This window comes from Apteryx mantelli, chromosome 4 (genome assembly GCF_036417845.1).
Source record: "Apteryx mantelli isolate bAptMan1 chromosome 4, bAptMan1.hap1, whole genome shotgun sequence".
NCBI classification, from domain to species: Eukaryota; Metazoa; Chordata; class Aves; order Apterygiformes; family Apterygidae; genus Apteryx; species Apteryx mantelli.
This window is the reverse complement of record NC_089981.1, coordinates 22,587,309-22,608,922: the sequence shown is the minus strand read 5'-3', so window position 1 is coordinate 22,608,922 and position 21,614 is coordinate 22,587,309. Positions and strand designations below refer to the sequence as shown.

At 38.8% G+C, this 21,614-nt stretch overlaps 1 protein-coding gene across 3 annotated transcripts in view; it reads left to right on the top strand.

The window, feature by feature from the left end:
• The window catches only part of CHID1 (chitinase domain containing 1), a 127,023-nt gene that overhangs the window by 22,824 nt on the left and 82,585 nt on the right, over positions 1-21,614 (top strand). For all 3 annotated transcript variants that reach the window (XM_067295990.1, XM_067295992.1, XM_067295991.1), the window contains one exon: positions 2,036-2,128. In XM_067295990.1, the coding sequence (XP_067152091.1) occupies positions 2,036-2,128 (93 nt within the window). The remainder of the gene's footprint in view (positions 1-2,035; positions 2,129-21,614) is intronic.

Genomic DNA, 21,614 nt, shown 5'->3' with positions numbered 1-21,614 from the left:
GTGGTGAAGAGGTCTCCAAGTTCCTACAGCTAAAAAGGGCAGTCAGGCAGAGAAGAGAGCTCTTGCTGATGACGAGTGCAGAACAATCTCAACACCAGAGGAATTGATTCTTCGGTCAAATTTATCTTTTATGTGGTATCTCTGACATCTAATAAAGAGTGCATTCATGCTCCAGTTTGGGCAAAATTATTTAAAAGGTCACCTAGCCATGAGACATAAATCACTAGGAAAGAAGGCTTAGCTAGTTTTAATAGTGATTATAGTTTTTGATAAGACTATGACATGAGGGAGTTGTGATGTGTATATTGGAGTCAATGAGCATCTGCTTAGTTTAATGTTGTAATTCTTGAATGCCTTCATATGGAAAAGGATTCTTCTTTGCTGTAGTTGACTTGTCTGAATAGTGACACTCTTAATGTGGAACACACATGATAAAGAATGGGAAGAAAAGCTGTTATTTTCACAAAGCAAGAATGGTAGGAGTACACGCTGCAGAAAGACCAAAAGCTGATACTTGTAATCTTGTGTTTCCACCTTGTGCGAGCAATATAGGTGGCAGGCTGTGATGTTTCTTTGACAGGAGCTGTTCAGCACAGCCAGGTCTCAAACTGTAAGTGCAAAGTATTGATGGCACTGGGACTGTGATAAAACTTGCTTTGTTTGTTTGCTGGGATTTATGATTAATGTTTTTTGTAGCCTCCTTAGGAAGTTTTCATCAGGCATGAAACTGTTTTGGGGAAAATGAAAGTGTTTGGTTACCTTTGAATAGTGTCTGCTTTGTGAGAGTCAAACATCATTACTGTGCTGTGATAATTGTATGGCAGACCTCTGATTTCAGAAGAGTATCTCGGCGATGATACTGACTTGAAGGGCATTACAGGACCAGATTTTGCTTGTGAGGGTTCAGGTCTAATCCAGTTTAATAAATGGAGCATGCAGCTCAGGTGATCATTTGTGTTTGTCCTGCCTTCCCTGCTCAGGCACTTTCAGCCTGCTGCAATGAGTTGTGAATTTGTTTTCTACTCAATTTAGATTTAAGCATAACTCTGAACAGATCTAGAATTCCCTACTAACACTGTCTATCCAGCTCCCTTTCTGGAATCCACCTTGCCAGCGGTAAATAGGAAAGTTGACTTTGTTCTGAAAAATCAAATAACTTAAGGAAGGCACACAAAAGGGCTGTATTTATAGTGTGAGCTGAAGGTAACATTGGACTCCTCTTGAAATAAGAATAGGCATTAAACTCTTTTGTTTCTGCACTCTGAAGGATATACTATTAACGTCACCCATCAATTGAGGAAAACTAGAAGCAGTTTTCATGAAGAGAATCTTGAAGTTTATTTTACCATTGAAATGTTTAGAATGTGGACATGAAAATAGGCTTTTGTGCAAATCTTTAAATTATACAGCAAATGGAAGATGATACTTCTAGGTACAGCATTGTCAGGCATTTATTTTGTAGCTGTACAGTAATGTATTTAGAAACAAAAGGATTATGCATAGTGAAAAAATAGCAGAAACTTTTCTAAATACAAGCCCCAGAAATATCGTTTGAAGATAGCACGTCTAGCTGTGAAAGCATCTTTACAAATTCTCTGACCTTGAGTGTAGTAGTACAGTGGCAACCTGAATCTATTCAACAGCTGCTAGTTTCAGAACAGTGTGTGGTTCCAGCGATTCATGCTTTTTACTGAATGTGACTTCAGTGGTTACCCTGCTCTGGTAAGATACACCAGTCTTGCATGCTAACAATGCACAGTTAAGTTAAAATAAACCTGGGAAACATTTTAGCTACAAGGTGATCACCAGTTGCAATTGAAGTAAGACTCTTTCCAGCAGTTCAATGTTCTTCTTCCTGGAAGAGGATAAACCTTGATAAACCTGCCTCAGTCTTCTTCCTGTTGTGGTCATTCACTAGGAAGTTTCAGTTTGGATCTCTTGCCAGCTGCATTCCTACTATTACTTGCTAACTTGCTTGTGTCAATATAGCGCCAGTTTTACTGTCTGTCCCTCTAACGATAAGTTTATATTTCAGGGAGCTGATTCACTTGCTCACTCACCTTTCTGAAGCTCTGCACGAAGCACAACTCAAACTCATCCTGGTCATTCCTCCTGCGGTTGCAGCAGGGTGAGTATTCCTATTTAGATGGCAGATTCCAGATGAGGAATACTTTCCTGTTTGATATAATAATAAATTCAAAGCTTTGTTTATGGCTACATGGTTTAAATGAGTAGGAAATTATTTGAGCTTGATTGGTGGTCATGTCCTCATGCATGTCACACTGAATAGTCTTGGTAACTATGTTTATTCATATATACCTTATAACTTTTGATTTCAAAATAACATGCAGAGGGGCTTCTTATTGTGGCGTTAGCCCAAAACATCTGGGAAGAACATCCTGGAGCACAAGAGAAGAAGCAATTGTGAAGCTTAATGACTTATCGCTAAGGAGTGAAAAGGATGGCGTAGAGGTAGCAAATAAAAAATTCTTTCTGAGCCTCTGGGCACAGTTTCAGCTATGATAGATAATGCTTATTCTTTAAGCAAGAAAGGCAGAGCTACCAGAAGAAATTATCTGTAATAGGACTGAGTTTGTTTATTTCTGTTTTGACTTGGTAGTTTATATGTACAGAAAATGCATTAGTAGGAGGATAATATTTAGAAATGTTAGTGATTCTGTTTATTTATGCAGTGATTTGAATCTGACAAATGTACCAGTTTATATGTTCTTCTGGTTCAATAGCAGTAAGCAGTTACTATCTGTCAGTATGTATAGCAGAGAGATACTTACTTCCTAAGATGATATTTGTTGGGGTGGGGTGGGGGAGCCCCTGTGGAAAATTGCTGTGTAATTACATGGAAGGAATTCCTTGTAAATTGGTAAAGTGGACAGTCCTGTAAAATTGCACTTACCAGAGCATTTTTCTTCAGGGACTGAAGGGCCCTGACAGCCTAGCTTGTGTTTTGAGGAGCTTTTTATCTGTCACCCTAGCACCCTCTTTCCACCCCAGCCACCAGTTCTGGTGTTATTTACATCACATTTTGCAAGACATTTTATTCATGGAACGGTATTGCAATTCTACTGCATTATGGCATTAAAAGAGTAGATCGAACCCTCAGGACAGCACTGGATTTATGCTGGTGTTCCTTCTTCTCTAGACATTGTGTGGCTGATTCCCTTTTCTTCCCTGTGCTCTGTATTTTCTGTGGTCTTCCTGCATCAGAATACACACCATATAGGCCTGAGGCAGTTTGGAAGCCTATTACACTCCAAATCTTGTAACACACTGTGTTAAGTAGGGCCAAGAATTTATTGTTAGTCCAATTAATGTTTTAGCTGTCTAACAGTCTAAATTATCTAGCTAATACAGAAAGGCCTCATTAATAATACAGTTAGAATTGTTAGACAGAACCTTCCTGCTTTATACCCCTTTTCTCTGGTATCCTTCCAGTGTTGCTCTTGGTCCTACAGTTGACACTACAGTATTCCTCAAGCCGAAGTCATCAGCATCTTGAGGTCTTTGCCAGGAAAAGTGTGATACTCATGACAGATTTCTTCCCCTTCAGCATTGGGGTCCACTTGGGGCTATTTTATCTGTTCTCTTATGACCTGTTCTCTTCCTTTTCATTGATTCCCAGCTGAAGTTTGAAAGTTACATGGTAGCCTCCCTCAACCTCAACACAAAGGGCTGCTGTTTGTTGTACATACTCCTTAGGTCTGTTGGACCTTTTCTATATGTGATATTCCCAGAGCTGAAGCTACCACAGGTGACACAATCACTTCACCACTAGGCAATTGTTAAGCTAAATCCAGTTCAGGCCAAGATGAGTGCTGAGACTGTACTTTGTTAGGTCAGTACAGTATTTACTGGCCTACAACTCTGTGCATGGCTCTCCTCCTCTTCTTCATTGCCTCATGTAAACCTGGAACCTCTTCTAAGCCCCATAGCAGGATGAGGGAAGGCTCAAGCTATGGTTGAAGAGATGACAGAAGTAGCAGCATTTGTGAAAGATGCTGAGGATTTTAGAGGGAGCTTTTAATTAGCACTGTTCCTCAGTCAGAGCTACAGGACAGCTACGTTGTTTCTTGCTGTCCTGGATATCTTTGTGTGGCTGTTGAGTGCCGTTCATGTGGCTGGTGATACTTGAGGCTCAGGTAGCCAGTTTACTCTGGTAAGAAAAGGTTGAGGATCATTAGGGCTTACTCCAGAGTATAAATGCTTGGGAGCTTCTACTGATGCATGGGCAGATTTGCTGGTTAAACTTTCTACTATAGAGCAGGTTCCAGTAACTAAACCACAGTTTTGACTATTGTCATATGAAGTGCTAGCACGGCTTCCAGTAAACCAAAGTGTTAGGCACAGTGTTGTGTTAAAGCATCACACAACAGAGTAATAACCTCAAAACTTATTTAAAAATAGAGACATGGAAATTAAATCCTGAAAATATATTCCTGGCTCACAAGATAACCTTTGCAACATTGGCAGACCATGAACAGTCTCATTTCTTGCGTATTTCTCTGGAAAATTGGGGGCTTGTACACCTTAACCTCACATGCATGCTGAATTATGATAACAAAAATGTTTTGAGATCCTCCTGCTTTGGTTAAGTCAAAAATAATGAGAAATTACTAGGTCTTCACTCCTGTCTGTGGTTTATTCCAGCTGTCAGGCTGGGATGAAATTCCCTTCTGCCCTTTATGATACGCGTTTCATTCCAATTGATGGTTCCTTTTTAAAGTAATTTTCTGTTGCTGTTAATTGTAGTCTGTTACACATAAAGCAAGGGAGAACACTTAAAACATTTTACTAAAACTTTTTATCAATCACTTCATCACACAAATGCTTTTTAAAATGCTAATGCATGCTCTGGTAGAACTTAAGTAATTGCTGTAAACAGTAGTTACAGTGAAGTGCAATCACTCCTTTTGGTGGTGGGGAGAAGGCAGGGAATAATACAAACTGTAAGGTTCCTGTTCCTTGTTATACCTTTTGCCATTAGCCGATTCAGCCTCGCACCCAGAGGGACGCAAGTCTGTTTTGTTTAGGTGCAGTCGTGTGGGTTTCTACAGTCTATTTTTTCTAGATCCTGAAACAGGAGTTAAAAGCACCATAAGCCCTCTAGATTCTTAAATATGTTTTGCCTTGACCAGATCTTGCTTTATTACAGTAACTAGTTATATCTTTCAGGACTATTTAGAAGTTGAACAGCATGCTGGGGTTTGGGCCTTGTGTTGCCATTGCCGCCGCTGCTGCTGTCATGAGTATTGAAAGGCTAGTGGGTTCACAATTCCAAAACTTCTGTGAACTGGGATTTTGGGTTGCCCATGTAGAGCTGGGAAGACTAGATTTTTGTGCTAAAGTGCAAATTTTCATGTGAAAAATGTGTTATATGCCTGTCTCTAAGTAGTCTTGATCTAAAGAGGAGTAGTGAAGTACTCGTGTTTTTTAGCACTGGGAAATAACACCCACAGCTTATATGAAAGAATCCAAAAGGGCCCTTTCCTGTCGCTCTGCTACTTTGTTCCTTTATGCGTTCCCAAAGATGCTGGGATTTGTTCATAAACCTTAATTGCCCGGGAGAACATCTTAGTCATGTTCTTTTAAATTAATACTATTATATAACCTACTTGTCTGTGTCTTCCTTATGTCCTCCAGCTGCATTAACTAGAAAAAACACTTAACTACTTGAGTAATTGGGTAGCAAAAAGTATCTTCATCAGTTATGGAAAAGTCCTAAAATGTACACAATGTCCATGAATGCTTAGTTTAGAAATATGTTGGATTTATTGATATCCATAAGCAGAATCCTCAAACTTTTTCTGCCTTACTTTACTTTTTAGATAGCAGCTGTACTTGAAAACTTAGTTTTATAGGATAACAATAATCTGCTGAAATGTGCTTCCCATTGTGTATTAAATATCTCATGTTATCAAATTCTTTGAAAATCACTTTGGATTTTAACACTTAAACATGATTGAAAGTGCTTTAATGCAGCTTATATCCTTTATTTGTTGGAATCACTGTAGACTGTTAATCAAAAATACAGCAGAAGGCATGGAAATAAGTACCATCAAGAATCAAATAATATTTTAGAGTTCAGTAGCTGGCAAGACTGATAAAGGAGGCATGAGCTGTATGTCAAATACCCTTCCCAGCTAGGATCGTAGGGGCTGAAATATTGTTCCTTTTGTGTTCTACCCTGATTAAAATTTAAAGAGAAAGCATAGTTAAATGTAAGCAGTTTATTTAGGAATTTGTAATTATATTCATTTAAGCATTAAGATCAAAGCAGTCTGGCAGCAAATGCTATCTGATAAGAGACACTTTTAAGAGCTAAAAATACTGGTTTGTTTAGGCAAAAAACAGTCTGGAAAATGCAGCGTTGCACATGAGATCAATTGTACGATGCAGGAAGGGAACATACTGGGTCATCTATTTAACTTCCCCAAGGCAGCTCTTGCAGCCAATCTAAACTAAGTGAGCCTGATCCCCTAGCTGAAGCTCGCGTTTATAACTCAAGGATTCTGGGAAGCCTTTGCTTTTTGTTTTGCTTGAGAAGTGTTCTGGGCTAAGGGAAGACCTCTCTTGGGGGGGGGGGAATGCAGATCACTTCTTTTAACTGTTCACAGCATTGTCCAGAGACAGTTGTGCTGGCCCAACCTGAAGGTGGGAATGTGTGGAGGGGGGAGCAGGAATCTCTCTGAGTTTTGCTGCCAGAGAGAATACCTGTGGAGCTATCAGGCTGGCAAACACAGATTAGGATAGCTAGCGTTTCTTCCCACCTAATCTCCAGGGATTGCATGATTTTCCTGCAAACATAAGTGATTTGCAAGAGAAATAAGCGGCAAGAACCAAAGTTATGACGTAAAGAGTGTGTATGCTGTAACTCCGCTTTGGGATGAGAGACTTGCGATCGTACCTGTCTAAAGAGAGGTACTAGCATTGCTGTAGTATGTAAATGGTTGCTAGTGCAGATGGTTTGCTGAAGACTTCCAGCCTGTCTTTCAACAGATTGTCTCAAAATGTTAGGCAGTGTTACTGCTTCTAACATACATGGATGCATGTATAAACTATACAAGTACCATATCTAAAACAACAGTGAGTGGCCAGGCGTGTTCTTGCTGTTGATCACCAAATAAATGGCAATGTTGGGTAACTTGATTTGTGCTGACTAATCCTGGGCTTGATAAGATTCCTGGCCTAAGTATGTGGGTTCTAGCGCTGGGCTTAACATATCTATAATATACTTGTTTATTTTTAGTGATGGAACTAATTCAGTGATTAATGTACTGCAGTTACTATACTGGTGAAAGCTGTGTGTGGATGCTTTTATACTGGTATCAAGCCTCTCTCTGAATAGGATAGCTGTGCTGGAGTCAGCTACCTTTATGCTTTCCTCCTTGTTATGTGGTGGTACCAGTTTGTCTTGGTTGGTTGGTTTTGGCAGAGACTAGCTTTTAAAAAAGGCAGATAAATATATGCATTGCTTAGGGGTTAAATAAGCTGTTGAAACAAAAAAGATGGCAAAGGAGACTTGAAATTTGGCTGCACCTGCTCTCCTGAGTCTGTAAATCAAAGGAATTGAGTTAGTTATTTCTGTTTCTTACTGCTTATATGCTTTGGGATATCTTATGTATGCATTTTGGTAAGCAAAAAGGGAGGCTTTGATTTTGAATAGTAGTTTGTTCTTGTTTGCAAGTAAAACAGAATTTAATCTGACTGGATTATTATATATTTTGTTCAGGTTCAATAATGGTTTTATCCTCAGCGGTTCCCAGTTACTATGAAGAAAACAATGAGTAAAGAAAAATCTTAAGCTTTCTAGATGTGATGTCATCAGGAAGAATATCAGTAATTCTCCTGTTTCCTGCTGTCCTGAGAGAGAGCAAAGGCAGACACAAGCTCGCAGGAGCTGCAGATAGGATATTGTCTTCACAGTGGTTCTGTGGCTGTATAACCAGGGCATTTCTGGCATTTGTAGTTTTTTACAGACATTGAGCATATGGTATAACTGTGTTAAGGATCAGCTTTGTAGACACTAAGTCATTAAAACCTGTTATTTCCGCTAAACATAGTGTTAAATAGCTCAGTATTTGCAGACAGGTTGTTAGTGGTCACTTCCTTGGACGTTTATAGTCCCCTGAGGTAGAATTCTTAGCACAAACTAGCAATAAAAATGGCATTGGCTGTGTCACTGACTTTATAACGTAACACTATGCTCTTTACTTGCATATTGATGGTTTGGACATGCACCAAGCAGTTTATATCCCATGTGATGGACAGCCTTTTACAACCCCTGTCTTCAGGCAAGTACAAGGCAGTAGCTGCTGCTTGAATAGCAAATGATTCTTTACCCCTTGAAATTTTATGGAATCTGTAAGTGGGATAAAGTAAAATTTCAAGTAAACAAGTAAAATTTCTCAAATTTTATTTGACATACCATTGAAAACTTTTTTGTCTTTTTTTTTTAAAGATCACATTTAAGATGCTAAGAACTTGTGTTGTCATACTTTGAGTATATAATGAAGCTACAAAAGGCACTGGTTACATTGTTAAAAGGCCTGTTAAAGTAGTGATTACTGCATTTCTGGGAAAAGAAATTGATTTAAAACCTCCAAATTTTGGAGTTTTATATGTATGAATCATAACAATTAAAATGCTATGGAAGAAAAAGATTCTAAAAATAGATTGCTGCAATTTTTCAAGAAGCCCCAAATAACACAAGGGAGGATTCATGCAGTCTCATTAATTTTAACAAGTCTAGCATGATAATACTATATATGAGGCCTTGGTTTAAATAATACTATACAAAAGTAGCAGGCGTTCTTACCTGTGTCTTAATAACATGCTTTTCAGAACAAAGCAGAGCTCATTGAGCAGTATGTTTTCTTTTAGCCTTAGGGGACATGGTATTTAGGATTAATAGCAAGAATGATGCATGGTGTGAACAAGTCATTGGAGCTTTCACTTCCCTTCAAAGAAAGTTCTTGAAAATGCCACTACTGGTAATTTGCACGCGGTTGTCTCCCTGTTGTCTCTAAAACAAAAGCTCTCTGTATGAATTTGACACAAGTGCCCAGCTATCTTAAAATAGTACGCTCTGCAGGTGTGTGACTGTCAGACTGCGATGACGTTTCAAGTGGGACCCATCAGCAAGCGTTATATGAACTAAATAAACCAAAGTCTATTAATGTTTTACTAAGGTCATATTTTCTAGACTTTGGATCATTCTCGTTCTTCTTTGGAGACTCTCTAATTCTCCTGCATCTTTTTTAAAGTAAGACCCCTTGAACAGGAGAGAGTATTTCAGCCATGGCCCTTGAATTTTCCGAGCAGAAACGTGTGCCTACGCTCTACAGCAGAATGCATAGCGCTGCCCTGCTCAGCTGTGCCGCACATGCATAGCAAGTCCAATACATCCTGAATGTATTGGACATGTTGTTGTATGCAGTATAAAATCAGTCTTTGCTGTTTTGTGGCTACTTATCCAGGCTGTTGGACATCTGGAAAATCACAGGCAATATATGTCATATGGAAGTGATCTGAAACGCTTCCCTAAAACGGTGGGGGCGTTGTTTTTGAGTGTGTGGAAGATATCAGCTTAGTAAGCAAACCCTTAAAAGGATGTGAGCAAAACTTGAAATTACTCCAGAAACATTAAGAATTATCTGAGATTAGTAAAGTAATTATCTGAGATGAGTAAAGACCAATGTATAAACCTGTGTTAAGAAAGGAGAAATAAACATATAAATGCAAAATACGAAGAATTGGCCGCACAGACCTGTGCTGGAAGAGGATCAGACAGTTGCAAAATATTGAGTCACCAGTGTTGTGTGATGTAGGAAAAGGGATAGTTCCCCTTCTGAGACTGCGGACAGGGAGCATTCAGCCTGAGGAAGAAAAAGGTAATTATTCAGCTCTCCTCAGTGCTAGGGAGGTCTTGTATGGAAAACTGAGCCTGGGCTGCTATGTTTAGAGAAGGATATAGAAAAATGAGTGTTTAGAAGGAAAACAAGAAAAAACGGCCAGAAGTCTAGGTAATGTCGTCTTTGAGGAAAGTTTGAATGACTTTATTTAGTATATTAAAAAGAGGAAGAAAGTGTCAAGAAATATAATGAGTCTTCAAATATGTCAGCAGGGGCTGTATAAATGACAGTGATAAGTTCTTTATATCAGCTTGGAAGAAAAAGACAAAAATACTATTAGTTTGTGATAAAGGAGTCTTAGGTTGAGTACTAGAAAAAGAATAACTTTGGATGGCAAAACACTAGAAACACCTGGGAAATTTTCATCTTCTCCTTACTGAAGCATTTTTAAAGACAGGTTAAACAAATTGTCAGCGGTAATTGCCTGAATAATTCTCAATCCTTCTTTTGGGCAGGTGATGAGACTATACTTAGAGGTCTCTTCAAGCCTCAGCAACAGTGATGTTTCTCCATATGCATTTTAAACTTGGTGCTACCTAGATGGGTTGCAGTCCATGCACATCTGCACAAGGAAAAAAGGGAGAGCAGCACCTGTATTCATTTCTGTAGGTGTCAGTATTAATCCTACATAAATGCCTGTTCTGTGGAGTAGCACAAGGAAGCTCTGTTGTGTAACTTTCTTCCTCTCTCCTGGAAAAAAAAAAATTCATAATTACACCTTCCCCTGTTTCTCTTGCTGTGGCAGAGCTGTGGGTTGCTCCTTATGCAGGGGTTACACCTGGGACTCAGAGTAGCCTTAGATTTTTTTTTAAATAGCTGCCTTTCAATACTTCATTAAGCCTCCTAAAGTTTGAGGAAAGCCAGAAATCTAAAAAGTTTTTCTTTGAGTTGTGACAAAAAAAAAAAAAAGGCAGTGGTTGTGGGGGGGAAATGCAGCAAAGGAAGGGAGGCAGTTGAAGATTCACATCAAGTTTTGGCATTGTGTTCTTAAATTGAGATTTTGTAGGCATGCTTTTAGCTTCAGTGAATTAAAATGACTGAGGTAAACATTTCCGAAATGGTGTCTAAAACACTGAAGAGGCTCATACTGTTAAATTTATAAGCTGATGTGAATTTTCATGAGTTGTCTGGAATTGACAAAACATGCCTATTACAAAACATTTTCTGACAGATACTGTGTTGGCTGTTTTCTCCCTGCTCTGAGCAGTTTGCCTCATCTGTATGGTAAGCACAGAATCTTGGTGTCTTTTTGCTTCCCATCCATTCCAGCTAAGTGCAGTTATGCCCAAGCCATTATTTTTAACTTCTTACTGAGGATGATTTCTTGTTTGATAGAAAAAAGTTGAAAATCAAAGGACTTTTTGCATTTCAAAAGTCTGAAGCCTTAAAATTTGATGACTCATTTGCAGTAAGCTGAGGCTAAGTGTTCTTGACACTACATTTTTTGAAAGCAATGGGAAGTTGCTGCTGGCAGGGGATATATTTGTTTTACATTCACATTATGAGACAAGGGACTTCCAGGAAAACTGAAAATATCTCAAGAGCAATTACTGTATCACTGTTCCTAGAACAGGGAGATTATCAAGCCTTCACAGTGTTTTACTATGATTCAGCTGTTGTCGTCTTTTCTGCTCCAACATGCTTTGGATTTAAGCCATCAAAGAGTTCATTTTATATTCAAATGGCAGTTTTATTTTGATAATCTTCATTGTAGTATGCTTATGGTTCTAAGAACTGGATGTGTTGACATTCCCAGACAATGTCAGGAAGAATGCTCTAAACTGGTTTTGCTTTGGTTTTGTCTTTGTAGTAGTGATAATAGAGAGCAGACAGGGCTGAATCTGAATTTCTGTATTTTCATCCTGAAAAGACTCATCTTTTTCTTTGGAAGTTTTGAAACTGCATTCTTCATTCATTGGACAATAAGGCTTGCTATGGCAAGATGTGAATGCATGGAGTTAACCTAGCTTCTTCTAGGAGATGCCAGTGAAAGAGGCAGAAAACCTTTATTTTAGTTCGCATTTTTATATCTTTGAAAATATTCCTCATTATCTTCACTAGATTTCAATGCAAATATGTGGGCCATAGTTCTCCTCAAATTCCTATCAAATAATGAAGTATTTACAAGAATTATTATTGCTTTTGTCATTTTTACCCTTTCTTGTACATATGTCTGCTTATCACAGGAAACTGAATGGTTGTGCATTAATATACAGACATTTTTTGTAAATGAATACACTCTGCCTCCACATAGCAGCTATTAAATTTCTCAGCATCAGTAAAATGCTTAATTGGAGAGACAGTTTCAACTTAAGCCACAGCAATTTGTGTTCAGCTGCTGCTTCATGTGTACATTTCTTTAAGGTTGTAGAAGAGATTGCTAAATTTAGCCTTGAACATAGCTAATTTACAGCATGAGCTGAAGCTTAATCTCTTGTTTTGCAGGTTGCTTTATAGGAAATCACCCACTGATTAATTTAATTCAGTGTCTTCAACTGTCTTAAATATCACAGTGTTTAGATGGTGACTCTGGTCTCTCAAAAGATCAGACACTGAATTACAGATTTACAGTTTATTTCTAAATGGTTTATCAACTCTGTATCACATCTTTGCAGTCCTTCGTGGATCTTAATGAGGGCTGTAAAAGGTAGGATATACTAGTCTCTTCTTTGAGAATGGAGACATTGTAGTTCTGGCAAAGTAAGACATTGTCTTGTTAAAATGGTTCTTCTGGTGGAGTGGGAAGTGCAGAGAAAACCTTTTTTGAGAAGTCTTCTCTAGGCTTCTCTGCTGTTTATGAAGAGGTCTTTATATACCAGAGGGTTTTCCTCCTTTGGAACACTTTTTCTGACTGTTCAGAATAGACAGGTGTGTGTTTGGGTTTTTCATTTGTTGTGGTAATTCATTGTCTTAGGCTTCACTATAAAACTTATGGATCAAGACCCACCTTTATATAAGGGGGAATCCTAGAATTGTTCTGGATTTAAGCTGTCAGAAAAGTATATAAAATGGGTTTGGGAGAGGGGGAAAAAAAACAAGATTTTGAAGCAATTTGGTTTTTTTAAAATATTCTTGTTAAAGTTCAAATTATTGCCACCTTTGTGCTAAACTCTTAAGATATCTCTTAAGATAAATACAAGAAGAAAATGCTCAAATAGCACAGATCTCTTCTCAGAACTTTAAAAGAAAGCTGGACCAGTTGTTAAGCAGCTGGATCCTGAGATGGCTGAAAATTAGGGTTCACAATTTGTGTCAAAACTTCCTGCAGACCAGAAGTTTAGATCTTCAGGTCCTTTGACTGATTGTGCTGTAATGCTGTTTTATTACCTGTTCATTCTGTAAAGAGTTTGCAGAATTCTTCTCTACTGAGCAGCAGTCTTGCCCGTGCCTGTTGCTTGCTAGTGAAACAAATGCAGTTAAATTTGTAATTGAGCATGTCTTCCACTCTTTTTGAATCTAGGCTTTGAAGAGAGCATAGTAAAGCCGCTTCAGTCTTGGCAAATAATCCATATCAAATCGTTAGTCCTTATTGGTTTCATGAGATGCACAGTAGTTGTGCTGTTGCTGCTTTCATTTGAAAGTCGCAGGAACCCAAACCACTTTTCTCTCTTCAAATATTTGAACGTAATGTATGCTCCTCATTCAAAATACAGCAAGCATCCCTAACTTTAGGTATTCGTGTCTGAATATGTAAGAGTAAAAAAAAAAAGTCTACGGCCTCCCTCCACATTAGTTAAAGCTTCTCTAGGTACGTGCTGTCAGTTTTTTCAGCCTCTAACCTTCTACTTCTCCAAAATTAATTTTTTAGCTGTTCAGTTTATTCTTTGTTCTGGCTGCAGAACACATTGCAGATGTGAAGGACTGTCTTAAGTAGCTTCAGCACTTTCTTTCCAGAGTTGCTGTGCAATGAAAATGACCAGAATCTGCTCGATCTTTGTTACTGCTATTTAGGATGTTTTAGATAGCAGTAGAAATCAGTTCGGTTTTGCTACTGTGCATCTTGGGGAAGATGGGCAGCAGGGAAAAGAACCGAAGCTATTAGCAGCTGGTTTCCCCCTTTTACTTCGTGCTTCTGTGCTTTTTTTCCCCTTCTTTCCTACAAGCGCACATACATACTTTACTGGTAAGTGGGAAGCGTACATGATGGAAAAATTGCTTGTTGACTTCACAGTTGCCTTGCTCAAAGGATGCCCCAACCAACCAGTGTCTTGTGTATGTGACAAAGGAAATGGGTGGTTTAGTCTCATAAAAGTTTATTGTGAAAAGATAATCATAATTGTTCAAGTAATTTATTTTTCTCTAGGAGTCTGTCATATTTAGAAGTTGCTGCAGTGTTTGTCACAAATATAATTGCCTTGCTGTAACAGCATCTAAGCCCTCTTTGTTTCAGAGGGCAATGAGAACCACCGCTTAGTTCTGCCTGACAATGATGTTAAAACTAAGTGGGGCAAATACAAATCCTTGAAATTTGGGTAAGTAAATAATATCAGGGATCAAAACAGCAGGAAACCTCTAGATTGTTTCAGATGGAGTTTTAAACTAGCAAGTTATGTCAGCATATGCGTACTAGACAGCATACATATACTAGAAAAATAACTTTGAGTAGTATTTATCAAGTAGGATGCATTTCTACCAGTACCTACACTTCATGCTGTGAAAGGTTAAAAAGTTTATGACAGACCTGGCCATAATAAACTAATTTTGTTGCTGCACTTTTCTGATCTTTCTATAGGCCACTTTTTTTTATTATTCCTTCCAATTTTACGCAGAAGTCGCGTAAAAGTGAGCAATTCTTAAAAATGGTCAGTGTGCACTCATTGTATAGTTAGCTAGTGTATACATCAAGTATGTTCTTCCATGCTTGCTGTTGCTAATGACGGAGTTTGATACAGGAAGACAATCGCTTTGGGCAAGCAGTATACAAAAAAAGCAGCCTGGGAAGCACCAGCTTGTGAAATTCTTTGTAACTGTGCAGAGCTTCCCATTTGTTATAGTTAGTTTATCGTAAGAGACTGCCCTCCATCTTTTCAGTAGTCATCACTCTTCCTGTAAGTATTCTAGAAAAGACCCTGTCAGGATATGGAGGGTACAGTTATGTATCAAGAGATTTTTGAAACTGGGCTCAGTGCATAAAATTCAGCACTGAAGAAGGCATGGAAATGATTCTTGTGGGCTGTCTAGGCTAGCTGACTAGCATAATAGTTTTTGCTGCATATTAGAGAACCTGTAAAATAATGTGCGACTTGGATCACAGGATACAGATTGAGATATGAGTCTGTATTGAGGGGAGCAGAAAACTGGGTAGGGAATGACTACTTCTAAGTAACTGTTATTGGAGAAAGTTTAATGACCTCTTCCAATTATAGTAAACCTACTGAACCACATTAGAGCCACGCCATTTTGCTCATGGGTTTTGTTTCTTCCCTGTATAAAGGCTTAAAGTATAGATCTGCCAGTCAGATCTCTTTATAAATTGAATTCTGTTAGCTAGAGTAAATCTGGATGCTTGTTAATAGATCTCGACTATGCCTGTGTTTCCCTTACCAATGCTTTCTCTGTGTTTGCTGCTGTTTGTTGGGCTGCCAGCTCAATGCAGCATGGCTCCAATTGCAGCTGTCCAAGGTGCAATGTGTTTTGTATAGATTGAGGGAGGACTTGAGAGGAACAAATCTATTCTCAGGTAAGTGGCTTTTTAAAGACTGCTTCACCATATAAAATTAATGCAGCCAAGGTCTGGCTGCACTCCCATGTGTTGAAGCAGGTATATGTGTCAGCTTTTGAATTCCCACTAGGGAGGATCATTAAAAGAATCTGTAGGTCAGCCGACATGGGACAGAGGGAGCGGCAGAATGTATTCCTCCCCCTGCCTGGCGTTTGCAGCTCTACCAACTTTGAGCCAGCTGCCATAGAGGAATTAGTGCATAAGTTTCAGTGTGATGTTGGAAAATTCTGCTAAAAAATAAATTAGCATTTTAATCTTTGCAAGGAGGAATTAAGCCTACATTTGGTGTGTTAGTGTTTTTAAATCAAGCTCATATGCTCCAGGGTACAGGCTTGTTTTGCATGATGTTCTGCTACTGGAGCATGACTTGCCTGGGCATTAAGCCCTGGCATCAGAGGCACTGAGATAGTTTGGAAATTAGGAGAACCAAATGGTGACACAGTGGATGTTCATTTATGCATAGTCTTGCTTAAATGACTCCTCTAAAGATGCTGAAGCAAAGTAGCAGGGACAGCATTAAGAGAGCAGTTGGCCTCCCCATAAAGAGAAACAGTGAATACAGTGGCAAGGGGTGAAAGAAACTTTTTCTTCTTTGCTATTCAAGTTGTCTGGTTTTGTCAGCCAAATGAATTTTTTATGTTGGCTGAAGAGTTTCATATACAAATTTTTAAGTTATTCAAAAAATACAGTGTAAACAGCACATACTGGCCTGCCAGCATGCCTTGGCCCTGACCTGAATAGTCTCTGTTAGTGGAAAGAAAGGACAGCAGTTTCCGGGCTCGTTTGTCCCTAGGTGTCTGCTAGGGGATATTACGCTTTCTGTCCAGGGCATGTAATTGTTGGCACTTTCTCCTTCTTGACTTCTGTTACTGGTTGAAACCAGATGGGCCACAGGTAATTAGTTTGGCTTCATGAAAACTGTGTAGACTACTCCATGACAAGAACAGATCCTGTGTTTCTCCCTGTTTGGAGATTGAGTAGTGCAAAGGCAACAGCTGGGATGGGATATGTATATTAAGGAAAAATGCCAGCCCTCAATGTTCTGCAAAAATTTCATTTGGTACATAAATACCATTATGTTTCCTGATCAGAATACAGCAAGCTTTTACTTGCCAGTCAGTCATCACTTGCAATCCCCCAGTGATCTGAAGCTTGCTTATTTTGTGAAGTGACTGCTTCCAGCACTTCTGCGTTGTGAATCTAAAGCACTTGGTTGAAATATTCTTGGTTGACAAGCTGGCTGGGGTGGGTTGGGGTTTTTTTTGTTTTGTTTTTTTTAATAGCCGCTCTGATCTAATCTGAGAAATTGGTAAAGAAGTTCTTGCTGTAAAGAAAAGTTGAACAAGGTCTGGAATGCTAATGACAGCAGGGAAAATAAGGCTTGTGGTTTTCTTAGGATGCCCTTGATGGAGATATTTTTGTATTTTAAACTGTGATCCTTTCAGTGAACAACTGACAGCCCCTGTCACAGACATCTGAGTTTTACACATTCTCTCATGAAATTACTGCAGCGGTTGAAGGCAATGCATAAAGAGAGTTGTAGGTTTTTGGTTTTGTTTTGTTTTTCTGAATGTAAGCTACTATTCTGAATAATAGAGAATAGTATTGAAAGATGCATTTTCCTAAGGCAAAATAAACTGTGACTAAGCCACTTCTGGTAGAGAACAAGCTAATCTACAAACTCTGAAACTCCACCAGTGAACAAATGTTACCACAATGTCCCCGGGCTATCTGCACCCTTAAAATGTTCTTCCTAATGTCTAACACTAATGTCTCCTTTTTTGTAGTTTAAAGCCATTTTTTGTCCTTGCTCAGAAGCATGCATAGCGCGGGACTGTTCTTCAGAAGTCTGATACGATGATTTCGGCATGGGGCATGTGCTTGTTCGTGATCCCTCCTGTGCTGTTGGTACTCTGTTACTGTTAAAGAAAAGGAGTTGAGTTTTCACCAGAAGGGCTTGATAACTCCAGCAGTTAGTTGCCCAGGATTTTATCGGGAGCCCAGTAATAACATTGTTGAATAGGAAGGCTGTATCTGTTTAGTAACACTTCTGAAAATGCATGTGGTGGTGGTGTGTTTATGTATGGTGGTGTCCCAGGCTGAGAAGCCTGTGGTGGTCAGCTTTCTGTTCAAAAAGCAAGTTCTGCCCCCCCACCCCTTGTGCCTGTAAAAGCTTGCGTGTGTGAAATGGGTGGCTTTGATGAAATCAAACCAGAAAACGTGAACTTAATTAAGTAAAAAATAAAAAAAAATTTAAACCAGTTGCTCATTCTTGTCCTTTTTATAAGCTTGTGGTTGCCAATCCTGTTTCTCTATACTTACTAATGTAATTGTATACACATGTATGTTAAAAAAATTACATTCTTTGTTTACAAAGATGCAGTTATCAGTAAATTAGACACTAAAAGCATGTCAATATAAATTCTTTGTTTACATCTGTACTGCAGCCGATGTGCAGGCAATGTAAAGCTCCATTTTTCCAGTGGTAGCTGTTGTGCATTTTAAACCTAGAGAGAAAGGAAGAGAATTCATAAACCGAAGGGTGCTCGATATGTCTATCCTTGTAAATCACAGGTAAAAAGTGCTGTTTGTGGCTAGCATTGTTCATGCTTAGTTACAGTGGTTTCTTATAGAGGAAAATACAAAGATTACCTTTCAGCTATTAGATTCATTTTAAACCTTCTTCCCTCTGCCCAAATTCTGTTCAAAACAAGACTGTTCTTGAGAAGAACAGGGGGAAGGAAGCAACTGAGGATGCAAGTGTAAAGTAATTTTATGGCTTGTAGTTGTGTTGTGGGTTTTTTTGCCAGTGTGTTTTGCCAATGTTCTTTCAGATTTCAATTTTCTGACATCACACGCTCAACTCCCTTAAGGCTTTTCTATGAGTAATTGTACATCTGCTTCTGTTGGGAACCTGTAAATCCAGACTCTCACTCAGTCTTTAGCTAATGTTATCTTGTGCAAACCATGCAGTGAAAAATGAGGTACAGTGTTCTGTGCTTTTCACTTGAATAATTATCTTGGGATTTTTCAGGCTGTTCCAACTCATTAGAAATGAACTGCTAGGCTTTTTTTTTTTCTCTCCATCAGAATTCCCTTTTTATACTTGCGTATTCTTTAAAAACTTTCATCTCCTGGAATGAAGTTTCTCTGGCTTGTTCATTACTAATGAGGTAGTCTGTTATATTACATGAGCAGAACGTGGTTTGGAGATGTTAAGAAGATGGACATTGGCTGAGAGGGGAAGGAACCACCTGTGGTTTCTCCTTTCTGTCTCAAAACTTCTTGTGTGTAAAACTGGGAATGTTCTGAAAGAAAAAATAGATGAAAAGTCAGGACTGGAAGAGCATATCGGGCAGTGATGATTAAACTAGTTTTATGGAGTTACCTTTCTGTTTGATTGCTCTTTCCATTTTAAGAGGAATGGGACTTGCATACAGAGTGTAAACAAGGGAAGAAATTTATACTAACATGAAATTTCTGTTGTTTTTCTCCTACGATGGACTGACTTCAAAACTATGGTTTGGTGAGCTGACATTTTTGGTTTTGCAGTGTACAGCCCCTCTTGTGGTGTTCTGGTCTGGGTGTGCAGGCCCCAGAATCGGGGACTGTATTTGAGCTCTGACTTAACTGGGATTTGGGGTGTATCATTGTATGCAGCTCTTTGGCTCTTGAAACTTTCTGCCCTTAGAAAAGGCAAAAGAATGCTATATTACAAAAGCATGTGAGCTTATTTGACTACTAAGCATGCACATTTTCTGAAATGCTTACTGAGTAGCATGCATCTCTGTAAAAGCCTTGATATATTGTCTGCAAGGATGTGCTCACTGAGGGAGAGAGGTCAAAGAGGGAGATCATGCTGTGCTGCTTTAAAATCTCCAACCAGCTGCATGGAATTCAGCCCCCACTATGTATTAAATCTGTTTTCATCTGTCTGAAAATCTCTCTTTTTGCTTAATCATTCAGTATGATCACGTTCTTTTCTGACAGCAAGGATTAGAGTTGTAATTATTGTTCATGGCTCAAAACAGCAGAATTGTGTCAAGGTCCTGGTGTTGACTTGCCTGCTTCGTCCAATACTATTGCAAGTGCAGATTAGTTCTATTTTTAGCCTGATTTCTGAGAAAACAAGATGTCTGTAAGCTCTGTCTGTCCTGTTCTTTGTCCATCCACAGAAGCTTTTTTACCATTTGTCCAGTTTCAAATAAAATTGATATAGGCATACAATTCTTAATAGCCAGGTCCCTGCCACTTCATGAAAATAGGCAGCTGGACAGATGAAGACCTGTCCTTTTCCTCAAGACCCAGTGGTGAGAAGGCATTGTAAATGGAAAGTTTCTAAGACACTGGGGAATCTAGTCACAAAACATCCGTGGGAAACTAGGCTTCATTAATCCTGCTGGTCACAGAGCTACTTTCTAAATATTGATAGTGGGGAGCTACTTCAGTGAGCTGTCATCTTCCCAGAGTTTTGGTGCACCTAAAATTAGATAGGATAGTTACAGAACTGCCAAGAGGATTTTTCCTGAAAAGAAATGGTTTAGGATTTTCACCTTGCTTATGCATTTGACTGCCTCATTATTGAGGCCTACAGTTGCATGATCCACAGGGTAGATGTTTTAGCTCAAAACTATTTGATGTAGAACAGACTGGATGTAGGAAGAAACAGTGAATTTGTAATCGGTGATCATGAACTAACTGAATTCAGTGGCCTGTGTTCATAAAGTGCAGTAGTATTATACAAGCAGCTAACTGGGAGGAGCTATGAAAACCAATAATAACTGATGGTGAGGAAAGATGGGAGGAGAGAAGATCTGCAAAGTGCTACCTTACAGAGAGAACAAAGAATTATACATGAAAAGAAAATTAAACCATTACTGAGTAGCTGACTTCTGAAATAAGTGTATATATAGCAAGCAAACAAACAAAAAAAATCAGTTGGCTTTCCTTTATGAAGGACTATTCAAAGATGTGATGATACAGAAAAAACCTGTGTTTTACGAGGGAGGGGGAAGGTGAGGTAACCAAACGAGTGCAATTCAGACTTGCAGGGAATCAGAGGCAGTTACAAGACCTCTTTCTACTTATCTTATTTCATTTGGGAGTAATCATAGTGAGACAGGAAGTAATTGAGGATGTAGATTCATTTGAAAGCAAATGAAAGTGGCTTGCATGGTTGAGATACTCAAGTATTTTTTCCAGTCTCAGTGTGAAAGACTACTAAGTCAAAACCTTATAGAAATACTTATCAGTAAAGCACTAACGGGAGTTGTGATGCATGCGGCCATGTGCTATTTAGAAGAGTCAGGTAACGGGCGTTCCAAGCTGCGAAACAACCTGCCCTGCCCTGTCCTGGCTTGAGAAGCAATGAGGGTAGAATAGTAAAAAGGGGCCATGTAATTCTGAGCTGTGTATACAGAAATACCAAGGAAAACAGGTGGTTTTTTCTTCTGTGATGTTGACTGTCCATATAATAATTTCTGTGTGTATATAGATATACACACATGTATATAGCAATCTGCCATCGGAAAATTACTGATAAATTGAAGGGAATATGTGCAAATAAAATCCAGGGTTCTCAGGGGAATAGTTGTTCCTCTCTTTTGGTGTGCAAGTTCATCAAGCACTTGGGAGAATGTTCTGTCCATCATGATGGACATTATATCTAGACCTCAACTGAAAGGAGTGATGTATTATATATGCAGGTTCAGAGGATTTTTTGTTTGCATACTTTTTTTTAACTGCAGTTACTGACGTGCCATAAATGTCTCATCTGTGGTGAATTTCTCTTCCTGGAGTTACTTTTACAGTCCATATACATGCAAATTTGGTCTGGAGTAAGTGGCCATTTCCAAAGCTACATAACTGGGGTTTTTTTTGTTAGTGCTGAATAAGTTTTAGAGCTAACTATGTTGAGCAATTGATATAAGAATCAAGTAAGACTACGCTAGTGCCTCTGAGCA